This window comes from Physeter macrocephalus, chromosome 11 (genome assembly GCF_002837175.3).
Source record: "Physeter macrocephalus isolate SW-GA chromosome 11, ASM283717v5, whole genome shotgun sequence".
Taxonomy (NCBI): Eukaryota; Metazoa; Chordata; class Mammalia; order Artiodactyla; family Physeteridae; genus Physeter; species Physeter macrocephalus.
Genome location: NC_041224.1, coordinates 49,294,486 through 49,314,206, shown reverse-complemented (window position 1 = coordinate 49,314,206; position 19,721 = coordinate 49,294,486). Strand labels below are relative to the sequence as shown.

The 19,721-nt window shown below is 39.0% G+C and overlaps 2 protein-coding genes across 7 annotated transcripts in view; one reads left to right on the top strand and one right to left on the bottom strand.

Moving 5' to 3' along the window:
- The window catches only part of RFX7 (regulatory factor X7), a 157,868-nt gene extending 138,425 nt beyond the window's left edge, over window positions 1-19,443 (top strand). For 4 of the 6 annotated variants that reach the window (XM_055087969.1, XM_024128749.3, XM_024128748.3 and 1 more), the window contains exons 6-10: window positions 5,516-5,632; window positions 6,932-7,016; window positions 7,661-7,868; window positions 11,162-11,457; window positions 13,312-19,443. In XM_055087969.1, coding sequence (XP_054943944.1) covers window positions 5,516-5,632; window positions 6,932-7,016; window positions 7,661-7,868; window positions 11,162-11,457; window positions 13,312-16,614 — 4,009 coding nt within the window. In that variant the 3' untranslated portion in view covers window positions 16,615-19,443. The remainder of the gene's footprint in view (window positions 1-5,515; window positions 5,633-6,931; window positions 7,017-7,660; window positions 7,869-11,161; window positions 11,458-13,311) is intronic. The other 2 variants (XM_028496314.2, XM_055087970.1) reach the window with 2 other exon arrangements.
- LOC102973702 (FGFR1 oncogene partner 2 homolog) lies at window positions 2,084-3,202 on the bottom strand. Its single transcript, XM_055087974.1, has one exon. It carries the CDS (start codon window positions 2,819-2,821, stop codon window positions 2,174-2,176), a length of 648 nt encoding a protein of 215 aa, XP_054943949.1. The 5' UTR covers window positions 2,822-3,202; the 3' UTR covers window positions 2,084-2,173.
- Window positions 19,444-19,721: the final 278 nt, after the last annotated feature.

The following is a 19,721-nucleotide window of genomic DNA, read 5'->3' as shown; positions in this document are numbered from 1 at the left end:
TCCCACATGCCGCGGAGCGGCTGGGCCCGTGAGCCATGGCCGCTGAGCCTGCGCGTCCGGAGCCTGTGCTCCGCGACGGGAGAGGCCACGACAGAGGGAGGCCCGCATACCACAAAAAAAAAAAAAAAAAAAAAAAAAGAATGGTATTAGAGTGTTAGTTACCTGTGAACAGAGAACATTCTCTGTACCTTCCCCTTTTTTGAGTCTTGCATAAATATAATCTGACGCTGAGTTAGGTGTTATTTGACAGCATATCTTGCTTGATCAACCTGCAGTTTAGTTATGAAACAGGAAAATAAGATGTAAACCATCCAAGGTCTCCACATGGCCTGGAATGACCTATGGCATGTTATATAGCCCTGGTTTCAAAATTATGAATAGATAGCCTATAAATAATTATATTAAACAGTGTCAATGAATGTCTAGAACTTCTCAATGGGGAAGAGGCTGTAATAATGAAGTTATTTTTCTTTGAAAATTAGAACCACTGAAAATTGGATAGGCCACGTCACAATATAGAGCCCTTCCTATCAGAAGTGTTCAGAGGTAACCCATCATTCAGGAGGATAGCCATTTCCACACCTGGCAGGAAGTTGAACTATACAACCTTCTGAACTCATTTCCAGTTCATTAATTTCACAAAATTAAAGAAATTGATGACCTGTCTGGGTATTGTTATTGTTACTCTCAAATTGAAGCGCTCTTTATTTTCTCTTTGACATGTAAGGTGTCAAAGTGTAGAGTTTTGAACCATAAGCAGTTTTATTCTTAACATTGCCTACTATTTGATTCAGGAGGTATAATTTGAGTTGTTTATTATATGTCTCCAAAGTATTGGGTTGGCCAAAAAGTGCCTTCGGTTTTAAGTAAAAATAAAAGACATTTTTCATTTTCACCAAGAACTTTATGGAACAACGTATTCACTGTTTTTTTCCACTACCTTCTGCCATTTTTCAGGCAACTTCATAATTCCATCTTCCCAAAACTTTCTACCTTTTTGAGCAAAGAACTGTTCCAGGTGCCTTTTACAGTCTTCCAGGGAATTGAAATTTTTTCCATTAAGAGGATTTTGTAAAGACCAAAATAAATGGAAATCCGAAGGTGCAATGTCTGGTGAATATGGTGGATGAATCAGAACTTCCCAGCCAAGCTGTAATAGTTTTTGCCTGGTCATCAGAGAAACATGTGGCCTGGCATTATCCTGATGGAAGATTCTGTGTTTTCTGTTGACTAGTTCTGGACTCTTTTCGTGGAGTGCTGCTTTCAGTTGGTCTAATTGGGAGCTTGTTTGACTTAATCTTTGGTTTTCCGGAAGGATTTCATAATAGAGGACTCCCTTCCAATCCCACCATATATACAACATCACCTTCGCTGGGTGAAGACCAGCCTTTGGTGTGGTTAGTGGTGGTTCATTTCACTTGCCCCGTGATCTGTTCTGTTTTACATTATTGTACAGTGTCCACTTTTCATTGCCCATCACAGTTTGTTTTAAAAACAGAACGTTTTCGTTAAGTTTTAGTAGAGAATCGCATGTGGAAATACGGTCAAGAAGGTTTTTTTCGCTTAACTTATGTGGAACCCAAACATCAAAGCGATGAACATAACCAAGCTGGTGCAAATGATTTTCAACGTTTGATTTGGATATTTTGAGTATGTCAGCTATCTCCCACGTGGGATGACGTTGATTGTTCTCAATTAATGTCTCGATTTGATCACTATCAACTTCAACTGGTCTACCCAACCGTGGAACATCGTCCAACGAGAAATCTCCAGCACAGAACTTCACAAACCACTTTTGACATGTTCAGTCAGTCACAGCACCTTCTCCATGTGCTGCACAAATCTTTTTTTGCATTTCGGTTGCATTTTTACCTTTCTTGAAATATTGTTGCTTTTTTTCTTCCATCTTCAATATTAAAATGGCTACACAAAAATTCACCAGTTTTGATGTCTTTTTAAATTTTTTATTTATTTATTTATTTTTTAACAAAGGCTTAGTTTCTATTTTTCAATTATAGTTTGGAATAACGTCTATGGCCATTAACTATGCATTTTCTTGTTGCTACTTTTAAAAATGTCATTGCCAGTAGACTGTACATATTATAAAAAAATAAAACAAAGGGCAGCTTGAGATGGATTTTTCTGTTAATTCATTCACAGACTTAAAAGCTCTTCAGCTCTTCCTCAGACTCAGGTCACTATTGGTCACTAATGCTGACAAAGATATACTTTCCGACACATCATCTTTTCTAAGATTCAAAAATGATTCTCGAGTTGTTTGAAGGATCTCTCTCAAGCCTTTATTTTCTTGCTCAAGTTGAAATATTCGTTCCTGTTCCCTGCAACCCTGTTGCTCGTCAATTTCAATGGCTTTCCTCATTACTGCTGCCATTTCAGTTATCTGGTCAACATGTGCTTGTAATTCCTTGGTGTGCTGCTCTTTTAACTTCATTATTATCCCTGGATCATCTTTTTTGCTAGCCATTAGCAATCTAAACATTTGCTCTCGATACTTGCTTATTATAAGTTCCAAGGCAGACTGATGTTCTTCCAGGGATGTACGTAATTCTTTGTTCTCTTGTTGCAATTCTCTGATTTGTCTGTTTTCTTGCTGGATTCCCATAACTAATGTGGACCGTGGCCAATGTCTTGCAACTTCATTAAGTTCTTGAATTTCTTCTTGATACTGCTTCATAGCTTCTACTCGCTTGTTGAGAGCTGTGGTTTGCTCAGTCAGAGATTCTGCTGCATCGTCATGATCTCTCAGTCTTTCAACAAGGGCTTTAGCATCAGCAAGTGCCTTCTCAATTGTGCAACTCATTTTCTGGTCTCAATCCCTCGCAGCCATCAGCTGTGGCAGTTAGGACTCAAAGCCTCGGCCAATGGGGACTTATGCACCCAGGGGAAGAGACTCCTCTTGCCTGTTCAGCTTCTTCAGCGAGCAGACGCAGAACCAAGCAGAGGCAGTGCAGGGGTGGCCTGGGGGAATCAGAGGGGCTCAGCCCCATCACTGGCCAAGGGAAAACCTCCGTTCACCGCCTCCGGCCAGCGCTCTCAGCAATGTCTTTTTTTAAATGCACGCTGATATGACAGCTGTCACATACAATCTAACAAAATTGTTTTGAATGAAGTTAAAGACAATAAGTACTACTAGAGCCATCTTACAGTAAAAACCAACCGATACTTTATATATTTATCCAATAAAGAGTATTTTAAAGGTAAGTTCATTGTTATTCTTCCAAATGGTGAATTCCCTGCTTTTAGTGGAATAAATAAGAATCAAAAACCAGATGAAACTAGATGGTCACATTCTGAAATCACACTCAGGATTAGTTCAGTTTGACAAGCAAATATTGCATTGGTCATCCTGATACTTAATTTTGCCAACCTTCCACCTACCCCTTCTGCCAAAATAAAGAACTTTGGTGTACTAATATAATGAAAAAAATATCAAAACCTAAATCACAAAAGGAGAATAGAATGGATATTATATCTCTCATTAGACTCATTGCTTTGATTCTCTTTATTTGGTTTCAGTTTTTTTAGGCCCATCTGCCAGTGCTGTCATAGGAACCAGTGGGCACTGTTTTCTTTTTTGCTTTGTTTGTTTTATGTGTTTCTTTAAGGTTTCTTGTCATTTTAAATATGACATACTTATTAAGTCATATTTAAAGTCATTTTAAGTTGTATGTCGTATTAAGGTTTAATGTGACACGTGGGCATAATACGACTGATTCTTCAGTCTTGTTCCTAGTGCTAAGAATACAGTGGTGAACCAGGTAGATATGGTCACTGCCCTGGTTGAACTTATAGTCTAATGGAGGATACATAACAAATAAATTGGCTGTTACATAATTTTAAGTCAGGCGAAGAAAATAAACAAAGTACACACACAAGGAATATGGTGAGGGTATGACAGGAGAGCACTGCTTTAGATAGGGTAGTCAGTAGAGACCCTTTCAAAATCATAACAAGCAGGGTTTTGAAGGGTAAGAAAATATTCCAGGTAGAGGAAACAAGTATCAAGTCCCTAAGGTGTAAAAGAGATCATTCACATTATCTTTCTGCGCTGGTTTAAACCATAAAGATGACCAATTTAACTTGCTACTTGAAATGGTTATGATTTGATGCAATTCATTTAAATTGTCAGCCCCCCCAAAATAGTCACTCCTTCACTTTGTGCTTTAAACCTTGGCCCCTGAACCACTTGGAGTATTAGTCTCAACTTACATATGATGTATCTAATATTCCTTATAGAGGGAGTTTTCTATACATATTAGCTCCTTTCCCTTCTCCCTACTCTGCAGCATTGTTGAGAATGCATTTGCTAGGCAACTCTTCTCCTTCCCCTCAGCCCCACCCCCAACAGAAGTGTGTGGTATTTGGTGCTGAGATAGGGAGGGCACAATCAAGAAAAACACCAGTCTTCAGACCTACTCTGTTCTCTCTATTAAGGCTCCCAGGGGTCCCAACCTTCTCCTGAGTCTCTACCAATTTGACTTCTGGAATTCAGGTCACTTCAAGAATGTTGCCAGGATATTCAGCCATCTACAAGAACTCAAGTCCCAGTTACCATTATATGCTGCCCATTCCAGTGGTTTTCCTTCTTCATCCTAAACCTCTCTCCTTGGCTCTCTACTGCATGACTTCTTCATCAAGAAGCTGCTCTAGTTGATGCTGAAATGGGGGATGAGCTGGGGAGATTTGATTGAGTTACTTTGGAATTCCTCTGACTTGCTCTTTGGTAGCGGTTCTCCCAAAGGCCAACAGTTAATGAGGGAGGCCTTGGTAGCCAGAATAGGACATGGCATTTTCCTGCTGCTGAACTGGTAGAGAAGGAATTGGCCTTTTACCCATGACTGGCAGCTGTAGAGAAAAACAGAACACCTGGTCTAGTAGTAGGTAAGACTTGGCTTGTTTCCCTGGTCCCACTTGAAGTTACTGCCTTACAAGGTACTTTGTCCTCGCAGTAATGGGGGAGGGGGGGTGAGAACACAGTGCCTTCATTTTTTTCCCTTATTGGTAAAATGAGAGTGTTGGTATAGATGATCCCTAAGGTCCCTTTTAGTTCTAATACATCGTGTGTCTATTCCAAACCATGTAGTAGTTTTGTCTCTAATGTCTGACACACATAATGTTTACACTGGAAATTATTCCAATATGTGAGCTTGATATATATGTGGAAACGTAGAGCCCTACTGGTCGAGCCTGGATATTCTCATTTCAGAAAGCACGTTTGGATTGTAGCTGGAAAACTTTGTACTGCCAATGTCTTACTGCAAGTTTTTGCTATTAAAAGCAGTAGTACTGTGTACCCTGAGGATGAAACAAGCTAAGTAAGCCTGAGTTCGTCTTTAAAGAAGGATGAGCATGTATCAATGAAAATTGTGGTGAATGACTTGAAGATGTGTTTTTTCACTTTGTCATAGGCGTCAAATTGGACTGAAATAACGCGGTGCTAACGTGATTCTGAGTTCCGTTGCTCTCTCTGAATTGATCCCTCCTTCTTTTGCAGGAGCTATTGTGACAATCTTGGTTACCATCCATTAAGTGCTGCTGACTTTGGAAAGATCATGAAAAATGTCTTTCCAAACATGAAGGCACGTCGTCTGGGCACGAGAGGCAAATCTAAATATCCTTTACCAGAATGGTTTTTAGTAATCTCTTTAAGTTCTCACTTATTACAGAACATCTGCTGCTGTAGTTCAACTAGCAACTATATTTAGAAATAAATTTAAATCAACAAATATAAACGACTCAAAAGTACTTAGAATAATTGTAAATTGTATTTTCCCAGCTGTTTATCACACTGCAAGAGAAATAACAAATAGTGGTTATTAGGATTGTGATAGATTTCACCTTACTCTGTCACTATAATGTGTTCTTAATGGTCTGATCTTCTTTTCCTTTACGATAAGAATTACTAAGGCATGCCACAGTACAGCAGTTGTAAATTATATCAGTGAAAGCGGAGAAAGATGTTAGTTTATCATCTTTCCTTCCTCTAATTTAGAAACATAGGGATCTCCTTGGCAATATATACAACATTCAAAAAACTTTTTTGTGGAACTTGTGCTGTACGATTAGTGTTCTCTTTGTATTTTCATCCAACCCTTTAAAGGCTGTATTAAAATTAAAGCCAGGGCATAGAAAAGGCCCCTCTCATGATAGAGAAATACTTAGGAGCAAACAGAAGTAAGGAAATTAAAATTAAGAGTTTACTAAAGTTCTTCCTACCCTTGGAAGAAGATTGTAACATGGAGGGTCTCTGTATCATATTAGAAATACATCATTTCTCTCTGCTTAGCTTTTGGCCTTTTTCAAAACATAAAAATTCTGCTGTGGGGGAGATGAAAAGGGGAAGGGGAGAGGCTGCTTTTCTAAAACGGCTCCAGGTGTTCTTTAAGCAGTTGTTGCACGACCGAGTCTTGTTTCCTGAGTACAAACAAAAATGTCTTCATGTGTCTTTGGCATGTTACAGGTGATAATCCTGTACGTTTCAGTGGAAAAAGAGAAGTGAAAAGGTTAAAGCTCTTGTGACACTCTTAAGAGTTGTTTTTGTCCCAGTGCCCTGGGCTAAAGTTTCCCTTCTCTCTGCCAGGTTTCCATCTGGATATTCCTTTCCTTCTGACCTGTTTGTTACTGGTGGCTGGCACAGCTTATTAGGAACATTTATTCATAAAATTTATAACAGATGAAAATCGTTTTCTTCCATTTAAGCCAGTAACATTCTACAAGGACTGTTTCAGTTTCAAAAGAGTAAAGGTGTCCTGAGTTTCTAATATTAAGTTTTCTTTTACTGAAGAACTCAGAAAGTAGATGGTATCTCAGGCTGATTTTATTCTCATTTCATATATGGTTACTTTTCAAGTGCTAACTATATAAACAGTTCATTTAATTTCGCGTACTTTAGACCTTAACCATTTATTACGTATTGCTACAGTGGACTAAGAAAAAAAGCTTTTGTTCATATGCCAACACTACCCAATCTTGATTTTCACAAAACTGGGGATGGGGTAAGAATTTCTGCCTTTTCTTTTTGATAAGTAAAATTGTACCTTATTATCAACATTGAAACGATTCTGCATGGTCTCATTTGGATAAAACCAGGGACCAGGAACTGTCTTTTACTAAATAAATGAGCCAAAAGATTCAACAGTGGCTGGTAACTGTTAGCATATATGACTTATATCACTGTGGTTTGTGAAATTAAGGAGAAAAAATATGGATCTAAAGTTCCTGATTTGTAGATATATCTGTGGTATATATTGTCAAGAGGAAAATTTAAGTTATAGAATAACGTGTAGAACGAATGTTTTCAGAAGAGAAAATACGGCTTATGGCATAGTTTGTTTTCTTGATGTTAGAAAAGGCTTTTTAAAAAATTCAAAAGATCTGTTAGTCTCCATATATGTTTAACAATATATGTTTAAATGTTATATTCACAACACTGCTGGTGGCTGTGCACCAGTGGGTATAGGCGTAGGCCTCATATTTGCAGGTCTCTGCTTTTATGCCTGCCAGTACTAGTCACTTAGTACTACTTTGACTCAATACTTTTATATTATATCTTCTGATTAAGAACATGTATCTTAAGTGTGCTTCAATTTAATTTCTCTGAACTTTCTTTTAAAAGTTTTTTCCTCTTTCCTTTGTTTAGTTGGAAGGAGCTGAACCTTCTGGGCAGCTTCAAAATATTGATGAGGAAGTTATCACTTCTGCTTGCCGTCTTGTGTGTGAATGGGCCCAGAAAGTGTTAAGCCAGCCATTTGACACGGTCTTGGAATTAGCCCGCTTCCTTGTAAAAAGTCACTATATAGGCACCAAGTCGATGGCAGCTCTAACTGTAATGGCCGCAGCACCACCAGGTACAAAATTATTAACAAGCTAAAACTGACAGGGTGTTAACTATATTTAGAGTTGGTAGTAAAAAGAAGAGCTTAGCCAAAAACCTCTGTCTTTTTAGTAATTGTATGCGTTCACTCTTACTTCCCTTAATACTAAATTCAGATGGGCTTGTTGAGCTAACAGAAATCATAATAGTTCTTTCATGGTAAACTTTAAGTTATAGCTTTGTATGTTGCTCTGCTTAAGTATGAAACTTTTATGATTTCCTAGTTGGTATTTCATTAATTTTTCCATTGCTGTTTTAAAGTTTAAAGAATATGTGTATGTATACTTTTAAGTATATATGTATTTCTAAATTAATAACTTAAATATTACAAGTAAAAAGTAAGATTAAGTTTTTTAATTACTTGCTAAGACTCCTATCCCCAAAACTAATACTTATAAATGAAATGATCTTTGGACAATGTGAAAGGTACCTTAGTCTCACAAAAAATAAACCATGTGAAGCATTACTATGAAATAGCAAGAGTGATTTTTTTAATATGCATTCAGATGAGTATTTTTATTCAGATAGGAACTTAAGAATTAACAGTATTAGGACTGACAGTATCGTTGGAATAATAACTCCCTCCTAAATTAATAGCTGTGTAAAGTATCTATTTTAATGAAATTTTTAAAATGTCTTATTTCAGTCATACTTTATAAACCTAAAAAAGAGTGAATACATTTTGTCATTACTCTAGGAAATTATAACTTCTATAAAAAGATTATTAATATGAAACAGTAGATTTATCACAGCCAGAACTATAATTATAATTATACTCTTAAATAACTTTACTTTTCTATCTTAACTTCATTATTTTAATAAGGAATCCTTTTTCTCTGTTTAAATTTATCGGAAGCTTTAAGCATTTGCATTATGTGTGTGAGAGAGATTGTTCTGTTCTCTCATTTTATTGTCAATTGAGGACCATAAATATCAGCAAAATAGTCTTTTACAAGCACCTCATCATAATTTTTCCTGTCTCGATATAAAATGGATGGCTCAAATCTGTACACTTATAGTTACACAGGGGCAGGAGAGTGCTTAGGCAGCCTTATCTAGCTAGATAGCTCACATCTGTTACCTCATTTATTCTCCCAGCGGTCCTGTAAGATAGGGGATATTTATTCCCATTTTACAGATCGGGAAACAGATTCAGGGACGTTAAGTAATTTGTCCATAGTCAGATAAGTAGTGGAATTAGCCAGAATTTGAATCCTGATTTGTCCTTCTCCCAAACCCAGGTTACTCCTTTACATCAGACTGTCTTCCTAGCTTCTGGCAAAATGAGGTTCTAAAAGATATGGGCCCTTCAACTTTCTGTGTTCTCTTTCTCCTACCCCTGCCGACACCCAGAAGAGTACTTTCACAAGTTGAGGACTTAGGAGGTATCATGGGGTAAAGAAACAGAGACATCTCTATCTTCTTATTTCCCACATTATTCACATAGTCTCACTGAAAGAAATGTTGAATGAATGGATTTTTAAGGCATAAGTGTGAAGAAAGGTATATTTTTTAAACCAAAATACTAAAAATCACATATATAAGTAGGCGTTTTCACTTTTTGAAAGTAGCTTGGGAGGCTGTTTTTTTAACAATCTTCTGAAATCTCATTCTCAGCCATTGCCATTTTTTTTTAAATTTATTTTTGGCTGCAGTGGGTCTTCGCTGCTGCATGTGGGCTTTCGCTAGTTGCAGCAAGCGGGGGCTACTCTTCCTTGTGGTGCGCAGGCTTCTCATTGTGGTGGCTTCTCGTTGTGGAGCGTGGGCTCTAGGTGCACAGGCTTCAGTAGTTGTGGCACGTGGGCTCAGCAGTTGCCGCTCGCGGGCTGTAGAGCTCAGGCTCAGTAGTTGTGGCACACGGCTTAGCTGCTCCGCAGCATGTGAGATCTTCCCGGACCAGGGCTTGAACCCGTGTCCCCTGCACTAACAGGGAGATTCTTAACCACTGTACCACCAAGGAAGCCCCATTGCCACTTTTAAAAATATCTTTGGTAGTGATGAATCTTCTTCCTTTGAAGGTGCATTTGGTTTTTTGTAAGTATCTTCTGCATATTAAGAACAGGTTGTATTACAGATGTCCTTTGTAAGCAGCTGCTTGGAACTCATGCCTGTCCAGAAACCCTGGCAGGAGGCATGAGACTGAGCTTGAGCGGTTGGCACAGGCTCTCGGGTGCAGGTGTTGAGCAGCCAGAGCCGAGGCTGCGGACCGGATGGGAGCAGTGCAATTCGAGTTGGATTTGAGGAGAAAGAATAGTACTTAGGTGATAAAAGGGGGGTCAGAACATGTGGGATTGTTGAGCAGTGAGTGTGTGGGTTACAGTTTACAGTCGCTTTCTCTCCTTCCTGTCTCCCACTCCCAAAGCTGTTGCTGTTAACAAGATGAAAAGCAGAAACGGCTGGGGAAGGGAAGGTCAGGATGTGCCAGCACAACAGGGGTGTCCTCCCTTTGCCTCTCTCCACTGTTTCTACTGACCCCTGCTCACTTTCTAATGATCTTAATGCCACTCCCTAAATGTGAAATGAGCTTTTGAAAAATTAGTTGTATTACATAATCAAGTTTTCTTAAAATTTATCCCTTGCTTATTTTATCATTCCTTTTTCTCAGTGTTGATCTTACTACTACTTTAAAAAGCTTTCTCAGTGACCCTTTTTTAGAATATCTTAACCTCAATCTTATTAAGAAACTCTGCTTAATTTCTCCTAGGTCATACTGGAATAATTAATTAATTAAAGCAATTAAAATTGTATTACCTATTTTCGTGAAATTCATGTAGAAGTAAAGACTTGTTTCCCCCATACAATTTTTTTCTAAGATATGGATGGTTTCAGCAAATATTGATTGAGTGCCCCTTGTGGACTGAATATTAAAATCATGAAAATGCATGAATTTCTTAATTAGAGAAGGGGGAAGGGAGATTTTTCTGACATCTACTGATAAAATGTGAAACATGCTCTCTTGGCATTTATCTTAGCTTTTGCACATTAGTGACATAGCTACTACTCTTTTCAAAATCTTCATCTATTATTGCAGATATAACTACAGCTATCACCCAAGTTGAACTGTATTTTAAGGTGTCATTTAAAACCATATTGACAAATGTTTATAAACTGGAAGTGTAATATTTATGCTTTATAAAGAAATTGTGAGTTAAAATTTGCTGGGTTTGGTTGCTTTGTCCAGTAAATGGCTACATAGTCTTAGAAATTGAATTGGAACTGCTTTCTATAAAGAGGAGTATTTTAGCTTTAATTTCTGTTTATTTTCAGGAATTAAAGGAATTACCCAGCCTTCTGCTTTTATACCTACAGCTGAAAGTAATTCCTTTCAGCCCCAAGTGAAGACTCTGCCATCTCCTATTGACGCGAAACAGCAATTGCAACGGAAAATCCAGAAGAAGCAACAAGAACAGAAACTACAATCCCCTTTGCCAGGAGAATCCTCAGCAAAAAAATCAGAAGGCGCTACAACCAATGGAGTGACTAGTCTTTCTAATGGAAATCCTGCAATCCTCTCTCCTCAGCCTATTGGTATCGTTGTGGCAGCTGTCCCTAGTCCCATTCCGGTAATATCATTAAATAGCATTTGGCCTTACTGGGATTGTGGGAAGTCAGTTGTTTAGTTAAAAGTGGCACAGAAGAAGGAGGCAAGTATAGGTGTAGATTCAGTTATAAACTGATTTTGTGACCACACACAGATTTCACTTCAGTCGGTTGTCTTTTATTCAGGATATATGTTGTTGATTACAGCGTGAGCTATAAAAGGAATAGAAGTGAAATTACAAGACATATAAGTTTGGGCTTCCCTGGTGGCGCAGTGGTTGAGAGTCTGCCTGCCGATGCAGGAGACACGGGTTCATGCCCTGGTCCGGGAAGATCCCACATGCCACGGAGCGGCTGGGCCCGTGAGCCATGGCTGCTGAGCCTGCGCGTCCAGAGCCTGTGCGCCACAATGGGAGAGGCCACAACAGTGAGAGGCCTGCGTACCGCAAAAAAAAAAAAAAAAAAAGACATATAAGTTTGCACATAACCAGTCAGAGCTTTATGTAAGAGATGAGTCATTTTCAGAGTTGTTTCATCTCTAGCTAAGCAGAGGTGACACAATTGCAAACTTTTTTTCGTTTATATTTTTTTCCTTTTTAACATTCAGATGGAGCAAAATTGTAATATGTGTTGGTAATACATTAACATAGACTTGTCTCAATGGCTTGCTGGACATGGGACCTCGGGCAAGTCTCTAAGCTACTCTGAGTCTCTTTCCTTATCAACAAATAGAGGTTATAGTCTACTCCTTGCCTGTCTCACACAACTGAGTTTATGATGAAGATGCTTTTAAAATGAGAGTGCATGGGCTTCCCTAGTGGCGCCACGGTTAAGAATCCGCCTGCCAACGCAGGGGACACAGGTTTGAGCCCTGGTCCAGGAAGATCCCACATGCCATGGAGCAGCTAAGCCTGTGCACCACAACTACTGAGCCTGCGCTCTAGAGCCCGTGAGCCACAACTGTTGAGCCCACATGCCACAACTACTGAAGCCCGTGCTCCTAGAGCCCATGCTGCACAACAAGAGAAGCCACCACAATGGGAAGCCCGTGCACAATGAGAAGCCCGTGCACCACAACGAAGAGTAGCCCCCGCTCGCCGCAACTAGAGAAAAGCCCACATGCAGCAACAAAGAGCCAAAGCAGCCAAAAATAAATAAATTAATAAATAAATAGTTTTTTTTTAATGTTTAAAAATAAATAAATAAAAATAAAATGAGAGTGCATCATGCTAAAGCAAGATGGTATTTTATGTTGTTATTTATGATGTTATTAGGGAAATATAGTATCGTGTGGTTTTTTCTGTTCTTATCATTATCCTTATCATCGTCATCATCATGTTACTGAAACATGGAATACCTGGGAACCATACTCTTGCACTATTCATTGTAGAGCAAACTGGGGAAGGCAGTGGTTTTATCTGAGACCTTATCCACAGTGGTTTATTAGTAATGCCCAAGGTAGATCCATGTATAAGACAGTCTCCCCTGTGAGTGAGTCATCTTGCCACAGACTCCAGTTAGATACCTTTATAAGTGCATGTTTCTTCAAGATTTTATTTCTGCTCCCTATAACCTCCTTAAAATTCATTGTTTTAGCAAGTATTCGTCACAAATGTGAAGTTTTTCATTGAAGTCTTAATACTCTTCTTACATATCATTGTATTTGGTAACTATATTACACTATGTTGCATTTATTATAGTATTTACTTGTCTGGTCATATCAAATCTGGTCTAAAGATTCTTGTCTAACATACGAACTGTCTTTTTTTTTTTAGCATTACATGTATTAAATGCCTTAATGCTATTGAATGTATGAATTGCTATTTATATTCTAGACTTGATGCATCTGATATTTTTGTTTTCCACCTTTTTAACAGGTCCAACGGACCAGGCAACTGGTAACTTCACCAAGTCCAATGAGTTCTTCTGATGGCAAAGTTCTTCCCCTCAATGTACAGGTGGTCACTCAGCACATGCAGTCTGTGAAGCAGGCACCAAAGACTCCTCAGCACGTCCCAGCCAGTCCTGGGGGGGATCGCTCTGCCCGGCACCGCTACCCTCAGATCTTACCCAAACCAGCCAACACCAGTGCCCTCACCATCCGCTCTCCCACTACTGTCCTCTTTACTAGTAGTCCCATCAAAACCGCTGTTGTACCCACGTCACATGTGAGTTCTCTAAATGTGGTGAAAATGACAGCAATATCCCTCACACCCAGCAACAGTAGTGCCCCTCTGAAACATTCTGCCTCAGTAAACAGTGCTGCAGGAACAACGGAAGAATCAAGGACCATTCCACAGATCAAGAATGGTTCTGTTGTTTCACTTCAGTCTCCTGGATCCAGGACCAGCAGCACCGGGGCACCATCTGCTGTGGAAGTCAAAATGGAACCTGAGATGTCATCAGATGAGCATCCCGTACAGTGCCAAGAGAACTCTGATGGGGCTGACGTGCCCAAAACAACACCTAGTGCCCTCTCGGGGCAGAAAAGTAATACAGAGGGAGTAGTGCAAAAACCTTCAAATGAAGGTGTTATTGAAATAAAAGCAACTAAGGTCTGTGACCAGAGGACCAAATGTAAAAATCGCTGTAATGAAATTCTGCCAGGCACTTCAACAGGCAATAATCAAAGCACTATCACTCTCTCAGTTGCCACTCAGAACTTAACTTTCACCAGCACCAGCTCACCATCTAATGGTGACTCAATAAATAAAGACCCTAAATTATGCACTAAAAGTCCAAGAAAGCGGCTGTCTTCTGCATTGCAAGAGTCCCAGGTGCCTCCTGTAAAGAAACCAATTGTGGAACAGCTTTCTGCAGTTATCTCGGAAGGTCAGAAACCAGGCAGTGTTAAGAAGGACCAAAAGGTTCCACATTCAGGGAAAACAGAAAGTTCAGCAGCAGGTTCTCAGCTTCCTAGCAAGGTATCAACAAATGTTAACTCACACGTAGTGGCAAGTCAACCCGTGAATTCCTCTGCTCTTGTTACCAGTGATTTAGCTTCAGAACAGCAAACCACACCATCATCATCTCCAGATATAAAAGTAAAGCTTGAAGGCAGTGTCTTTCTCTTGGACAGTGATTCGAAATCGCATGGCAGCTTTAATCCAAATGAATGGCAACAGGTCCCTAAGGATTCTGAGTTTATATCTGCCGGCTGTGAACAACAGCAAGATATCAGTGTCATGACAGTTCCTGAGCACTCTGATATCAACGACTTAGAGAAGTCTGTTTGGGAATTAGAAGGAATGCCACAGGACACGTATTCCCAGCAACTACACAGCCAGATACAAGAATCTCCTTTGAGTCAAATGCAAGCACAGTCTTCAGATCAATTACCTCTACAGTCCGAACTGAAGGAGTTCGAGCCTTCTGTTTCCCAAGCAAATGAAAGCTACTTTCCTTTCGATGAGGAGCTTACCCAGGACAGTATTGTAGAGGAGCTGGTACTCATGGAGCAGCAGATGTCAATGAACAATTCTCATGCTTACGGTAACTGTTTGGGAATGACCCTTCAGAGTCAGTCTGTGACTCCAGGCGCTCCAGCGTCATCTCACGCCCCCAGCACCCACTTCTATCACCCCATCCGTAGCAATGGCACCCCGATCCCCACCCCCACCCCGACCCCGATCCGCACGCCCACTCCGACCGCCACGGCGACCCCGACCCCCACCCCCACCCCCACCCCCACATCTGAAGTGGTGGCTGGGTCTCAGAGCCTGTCACGGGAGAGCCCTTGCTCCAGGTTGGCCCAGACCACGCCCGTGGATAGTGCTTTAGGAAGTAGCCGACATACACCCATCGGTACTCCCCATTCTAACTGCAGCAGCAGTGTCCCTCCCAGCCCCGTGGAATGCAGGAATCCATTTGCATTTACCCCAATAAGCTCCAGTATGGCATATCATGACGCCAGCATTGTCTCAAGTAGTCCTGTGAAACCGATGCAGAGACCCATGGCCACACACCCCGACAAAACCAAGCTCGAATGGATGAATAATGGGTATAGTGGAGTTGGTAATTCATCCGTTTCTGGCCATGGCATTCTCCCAAGCTATCAGGAACTAGTGGAAGACCGTTTCAGGAAACCTCATGCTTTTGCTGTGCCTGGACAGTCTTACCAGTCTCAATCCAGACATCATGACACTCATTTTGGTCGTCTGACTCCTGTCTCTCCTGTGCAGCATCAAGGTGCCACTGTAAGTAACACCAACAAACAGGAGGGCTTTGCGGTCCCTGCCCCTCTTGATAATAAAGGAGCTAACTCTTCGGCTAGCAGCAACTTCCGGTGCCGAAGCGTGAGCCCTGCTGTTCATCGCCAACGTAATCTTAGTGGAAGCACCCTCTACCCAGTATCTAATATCCCCCGATCTAATGTGACCCCCTTTGGAAGTCCAGTAACCCCTGAAGTTCATGTTTTCACAAACGTTCACACGGATGCATGTGCCAACAACATAGCTCAAAGAAGTCAGTCGGTTCCATTGACAGTCATGATGCAAACAGCCTTCCCAAATGCTCTTCAGAAGCAAACAAACAGTAAAAAAATAACCAATGTTTTGTTGAGTAAACTTGATTCTGACAATGATGATGCAGTGAGAGGTTTGGGCATGAACAACCTGCCCTCCAATTATACAGCCCGAATGAATCTCACTCAGATTTTGGAAACTTCCACTGTCTTTCCTAGTGCCAATCCGCAGAATATGATCGATTCCAGCACTTCTATTTATGAATTCCAAGCACCATCTTACCTCACCAAAAGTAATAGCACCGATCAGATCAGTTTTTCTCCTGGCGATAATCAAGCACAATCAGAAATTGGAGAGCAACAATTAGATTTCAGTAGCACTGTTAAAGACCTGTTGAGTGGAGACAGCTTGCAAACTAACCAGCAGCTGGTAGGTCAGGTAGCATCTGATCTCACTAATCCTGCGTCTGATTTTTCTAGCGACATCAGGTTGTCTTCTGAGCTCTCAGGCAGCATCAATGATTTGAACGCTTTAGATCCAAATCTACTGTTTGATCCAGGTCGTCAGCAGGGACAAGATGATGAAGCTACACTGGAAGAATTAAAGAATGACCCATTATTTCAACAAATTTGCAGTGAATCCATGAGCTCTATGACTTCATCAGGTTTTGAATGGATAGAAAGCAAGGACCACCCTACTGTTGAAATGTTGGGTTAAATTGTATTTTATAATATGTAGCACACTGTATCGAAAGACATATGTATTGTATTTGTCTTAATGGAAGTGCCTCCCGCAGCAGAAACACTTAACTATTAATTGTGACATTTTAAGAGTTTGCTGCAGAAGCGGTTTCTTCTTCAGTAGGAAATGGTTAGACTCGCCTCAGCTCTTAACAAGTTTCTGAAGAGAGTAGGCTGTAGAAAAACAAATATTAGATTTTCAATTTTATAATGTTCCCCATTTAATCACATTGTTTGCTAGTAAACAAAAGAATAACCAGCTTTTACGAGAGCAGTCTAGATCTTTATTTTGTATAAGTTTATTTTAATTCATTGGTTGATCTGCACAGATTTTAGAGGAAACCATTGATTTTAGGTATAGGATATTTTTTGTTGTTGGCATTATCTTTTAGATATGAAATTATAGTTAAGGTGAACTGTAGACAAGAAGGTCTTCCTTGAAACAGGGATAATATTCAGGTTATTATAAGTATTTAGGCTTGAAGCATAGAGCTACTGTAGAATGAAAAAAAATCTCTGTAGGCCTTTCTGGGACTTCAGTACCATTTGCACCTGCAACAAAGGGCTTAAATAGGAGAAAATAATGGAAAATAAAATATTAATGTAAGGAAAGCAAAAGCTGCGCTAAAATATTTAAAAGGAAAAACTAGTAGCCATTTATATTTGTGACCTTGCATTAGTCTTCTTTTAAAATGGTGATTTTAACATGGAGCTAACACAGAGACATGCCCACATGTGTGCACAGACACACAAACAAAACAAGTAAGTAATTCCAAACCTTGTAATTTAATAGAATAAATACAAGCATGTTAGAAGAATATTTTATGTTTTATTATTTGGTAGTTGAGATAGGGGAATTTAGAAGGAAACTAAAAGCATTTTCTTAGTTTCATCACAGTATGTCTGCATGCACATATTAAAATTCTATTTAAGATTTATTTTGAAGGGTTTTAATTATAAGTCCTCGATTTAGTGACTGACTCCTTCACTGCTCCTGAATATAGAAATGCAGTTTGATCATGGGAATCCCTTTGAAAAACAAATAAGCAGGAGAGAACATAAAAAACTGAACAGAAAACATTTCACCACCTGAGGTCTGAAGTCACAAATCTTTATATCTCTGATAAAACAGAGGGGATATCAATAGTACTTGAAGAAGAGGAGCATTTTATAACATGCTTAATTTTTTATTTATTGTGATAACCACAATTGCAAAAGAAGCACTCAGGATTTGTTTTAAAATGTTTCTCTCTGTGGCTCCCATTTTGTTTTGTGAATAATTATTTATGAATTTCATGCTGACACAAATCTCACTAGTCGACAGCTCCATTTAAGTGAGCTTCAAGATCAGTTTCAAATAGACTTAAAAATTGCCGTTAAGTTTTTAAAGCTAATATTAAACCATTGCTATGCTACCTTGAGCCTAGCTAAGCTTTCCTTTACCTTAATTAGTAAGCCAATCAGAATTCTACAATCCATGAATATTTAACAAATGTGATGAAGGGTTTAATTTAATAAGATTTCATTGTTCAATAAATTTGCAAAGTAGGATATTAACATTTTGATAAATAAATGGTGCTAGGTTTGGCTCAGAGGTTTATGTATTGATCTGTCCTAGTTATTGGCATTTGTGTGTGTTTGCTGTTATCTTGATTTAATGATCTGTTAGATTTTTTTTCTTGATGCTAGTTATTTCTTCACTGTACATTGAGACCCAGCACTACTGCACACCAAAGTATGCAATACCCAAAGGAAACTGTGTGATCTCTTTTAACAAATGATGGGAGCCTTTCTACATGAGATACTCTGAAAAGGAGATTTTGAGGCCATTCTAATCCCTTGTTTACATTATTAACTTCCTACTAATACAAAAATAATGGAAATCTTTTTTGATAAAAATATAAAGACTGGAGGATTTTTAACCCCCTGTACAGTATTGCAGCAAACACTTTAAATTTGGTTGAATTCGTCCAGCAAACTTTCTGGGGTTCATATATTGCACTAAATTTGTTGAACCTGTGGTAGGCACATCTCTTAGGATAAATGCAACCAATACAGTCCACAGATTAAACTTTTTAAATGTGTTTCATTATGAAAAGACAAAATGTCATCAAAGTGACAGATAAAATTGTCTTATGTAGCAATGTGCATTAATCTCAATGAGATATTTCTATTTCTTATTCTCTTACATGAGAATATTACAGCAGGAAGAGTTAAGTTTAGTTTGCTTCACCATGTTAATACATGATCACAAAATGTGCATGAGTGTTATTGACTTATCTTGTACAGTACTAGGTATTCCTGTAACCACTTTTTTTTTTTCTTGGCTGTACTGAAACTGGTTCATTGTTAACCAGACAAGCATAGTTATTCACAAGTTATTTGCTTTTTTATGTTTACTAATTCTGCTTAGTTATTGTTGAATATGTTCTTTTCGCAGATTATTTTCATTGTTTTAATGTTTTAAACATTTTGCATACTGTTTATCATGATAAGACTTCATGAAGTAAATAATTTTGCATATAATTGCAATAAGCACTGACTTTTGAACTGAAAAGAAGGAAAGTGTTTTTTTGTGCAGTGCATCAGAGGTTCATATAACAGTCTTGTACTATAATGTGTTTTACTACACCATAAATGACAAAAACAAGCCCTGTTTCATGTTTTCATTTAGTGCAAAAATTCAAGATTTCCCCAGTGTTTTGTTGTCTGTTGTACCTGCTGAAACTACAGTAGTTGAATATTGCAGTAGCATTTCAGTTCTCTTTTTTTATTGAAAGTGCTCAAAAATTGTTTTTTAAATGTTTTCAAAAACAATTAAAAACATTTTATATTAAACTGACTGGATCTTAAGGTGATTTATGGGATCCGTTTTATGTAGACAGCATGCCATTTTGTAAACAGGCCTGAAGCATTTCTTCCTTTGATCTCATGAAAGTTGAGAAAATGGGAAAAAATCAGCATCAGGAGGAACAGTGCTGCTAATCTATTCTCTGCTATTGATCCAGAAGGCTACACAGATCTTATTTCGTTCATCAGAACTCTGCTACTCACTTACAGTTTATTACCAATGAATGATACATG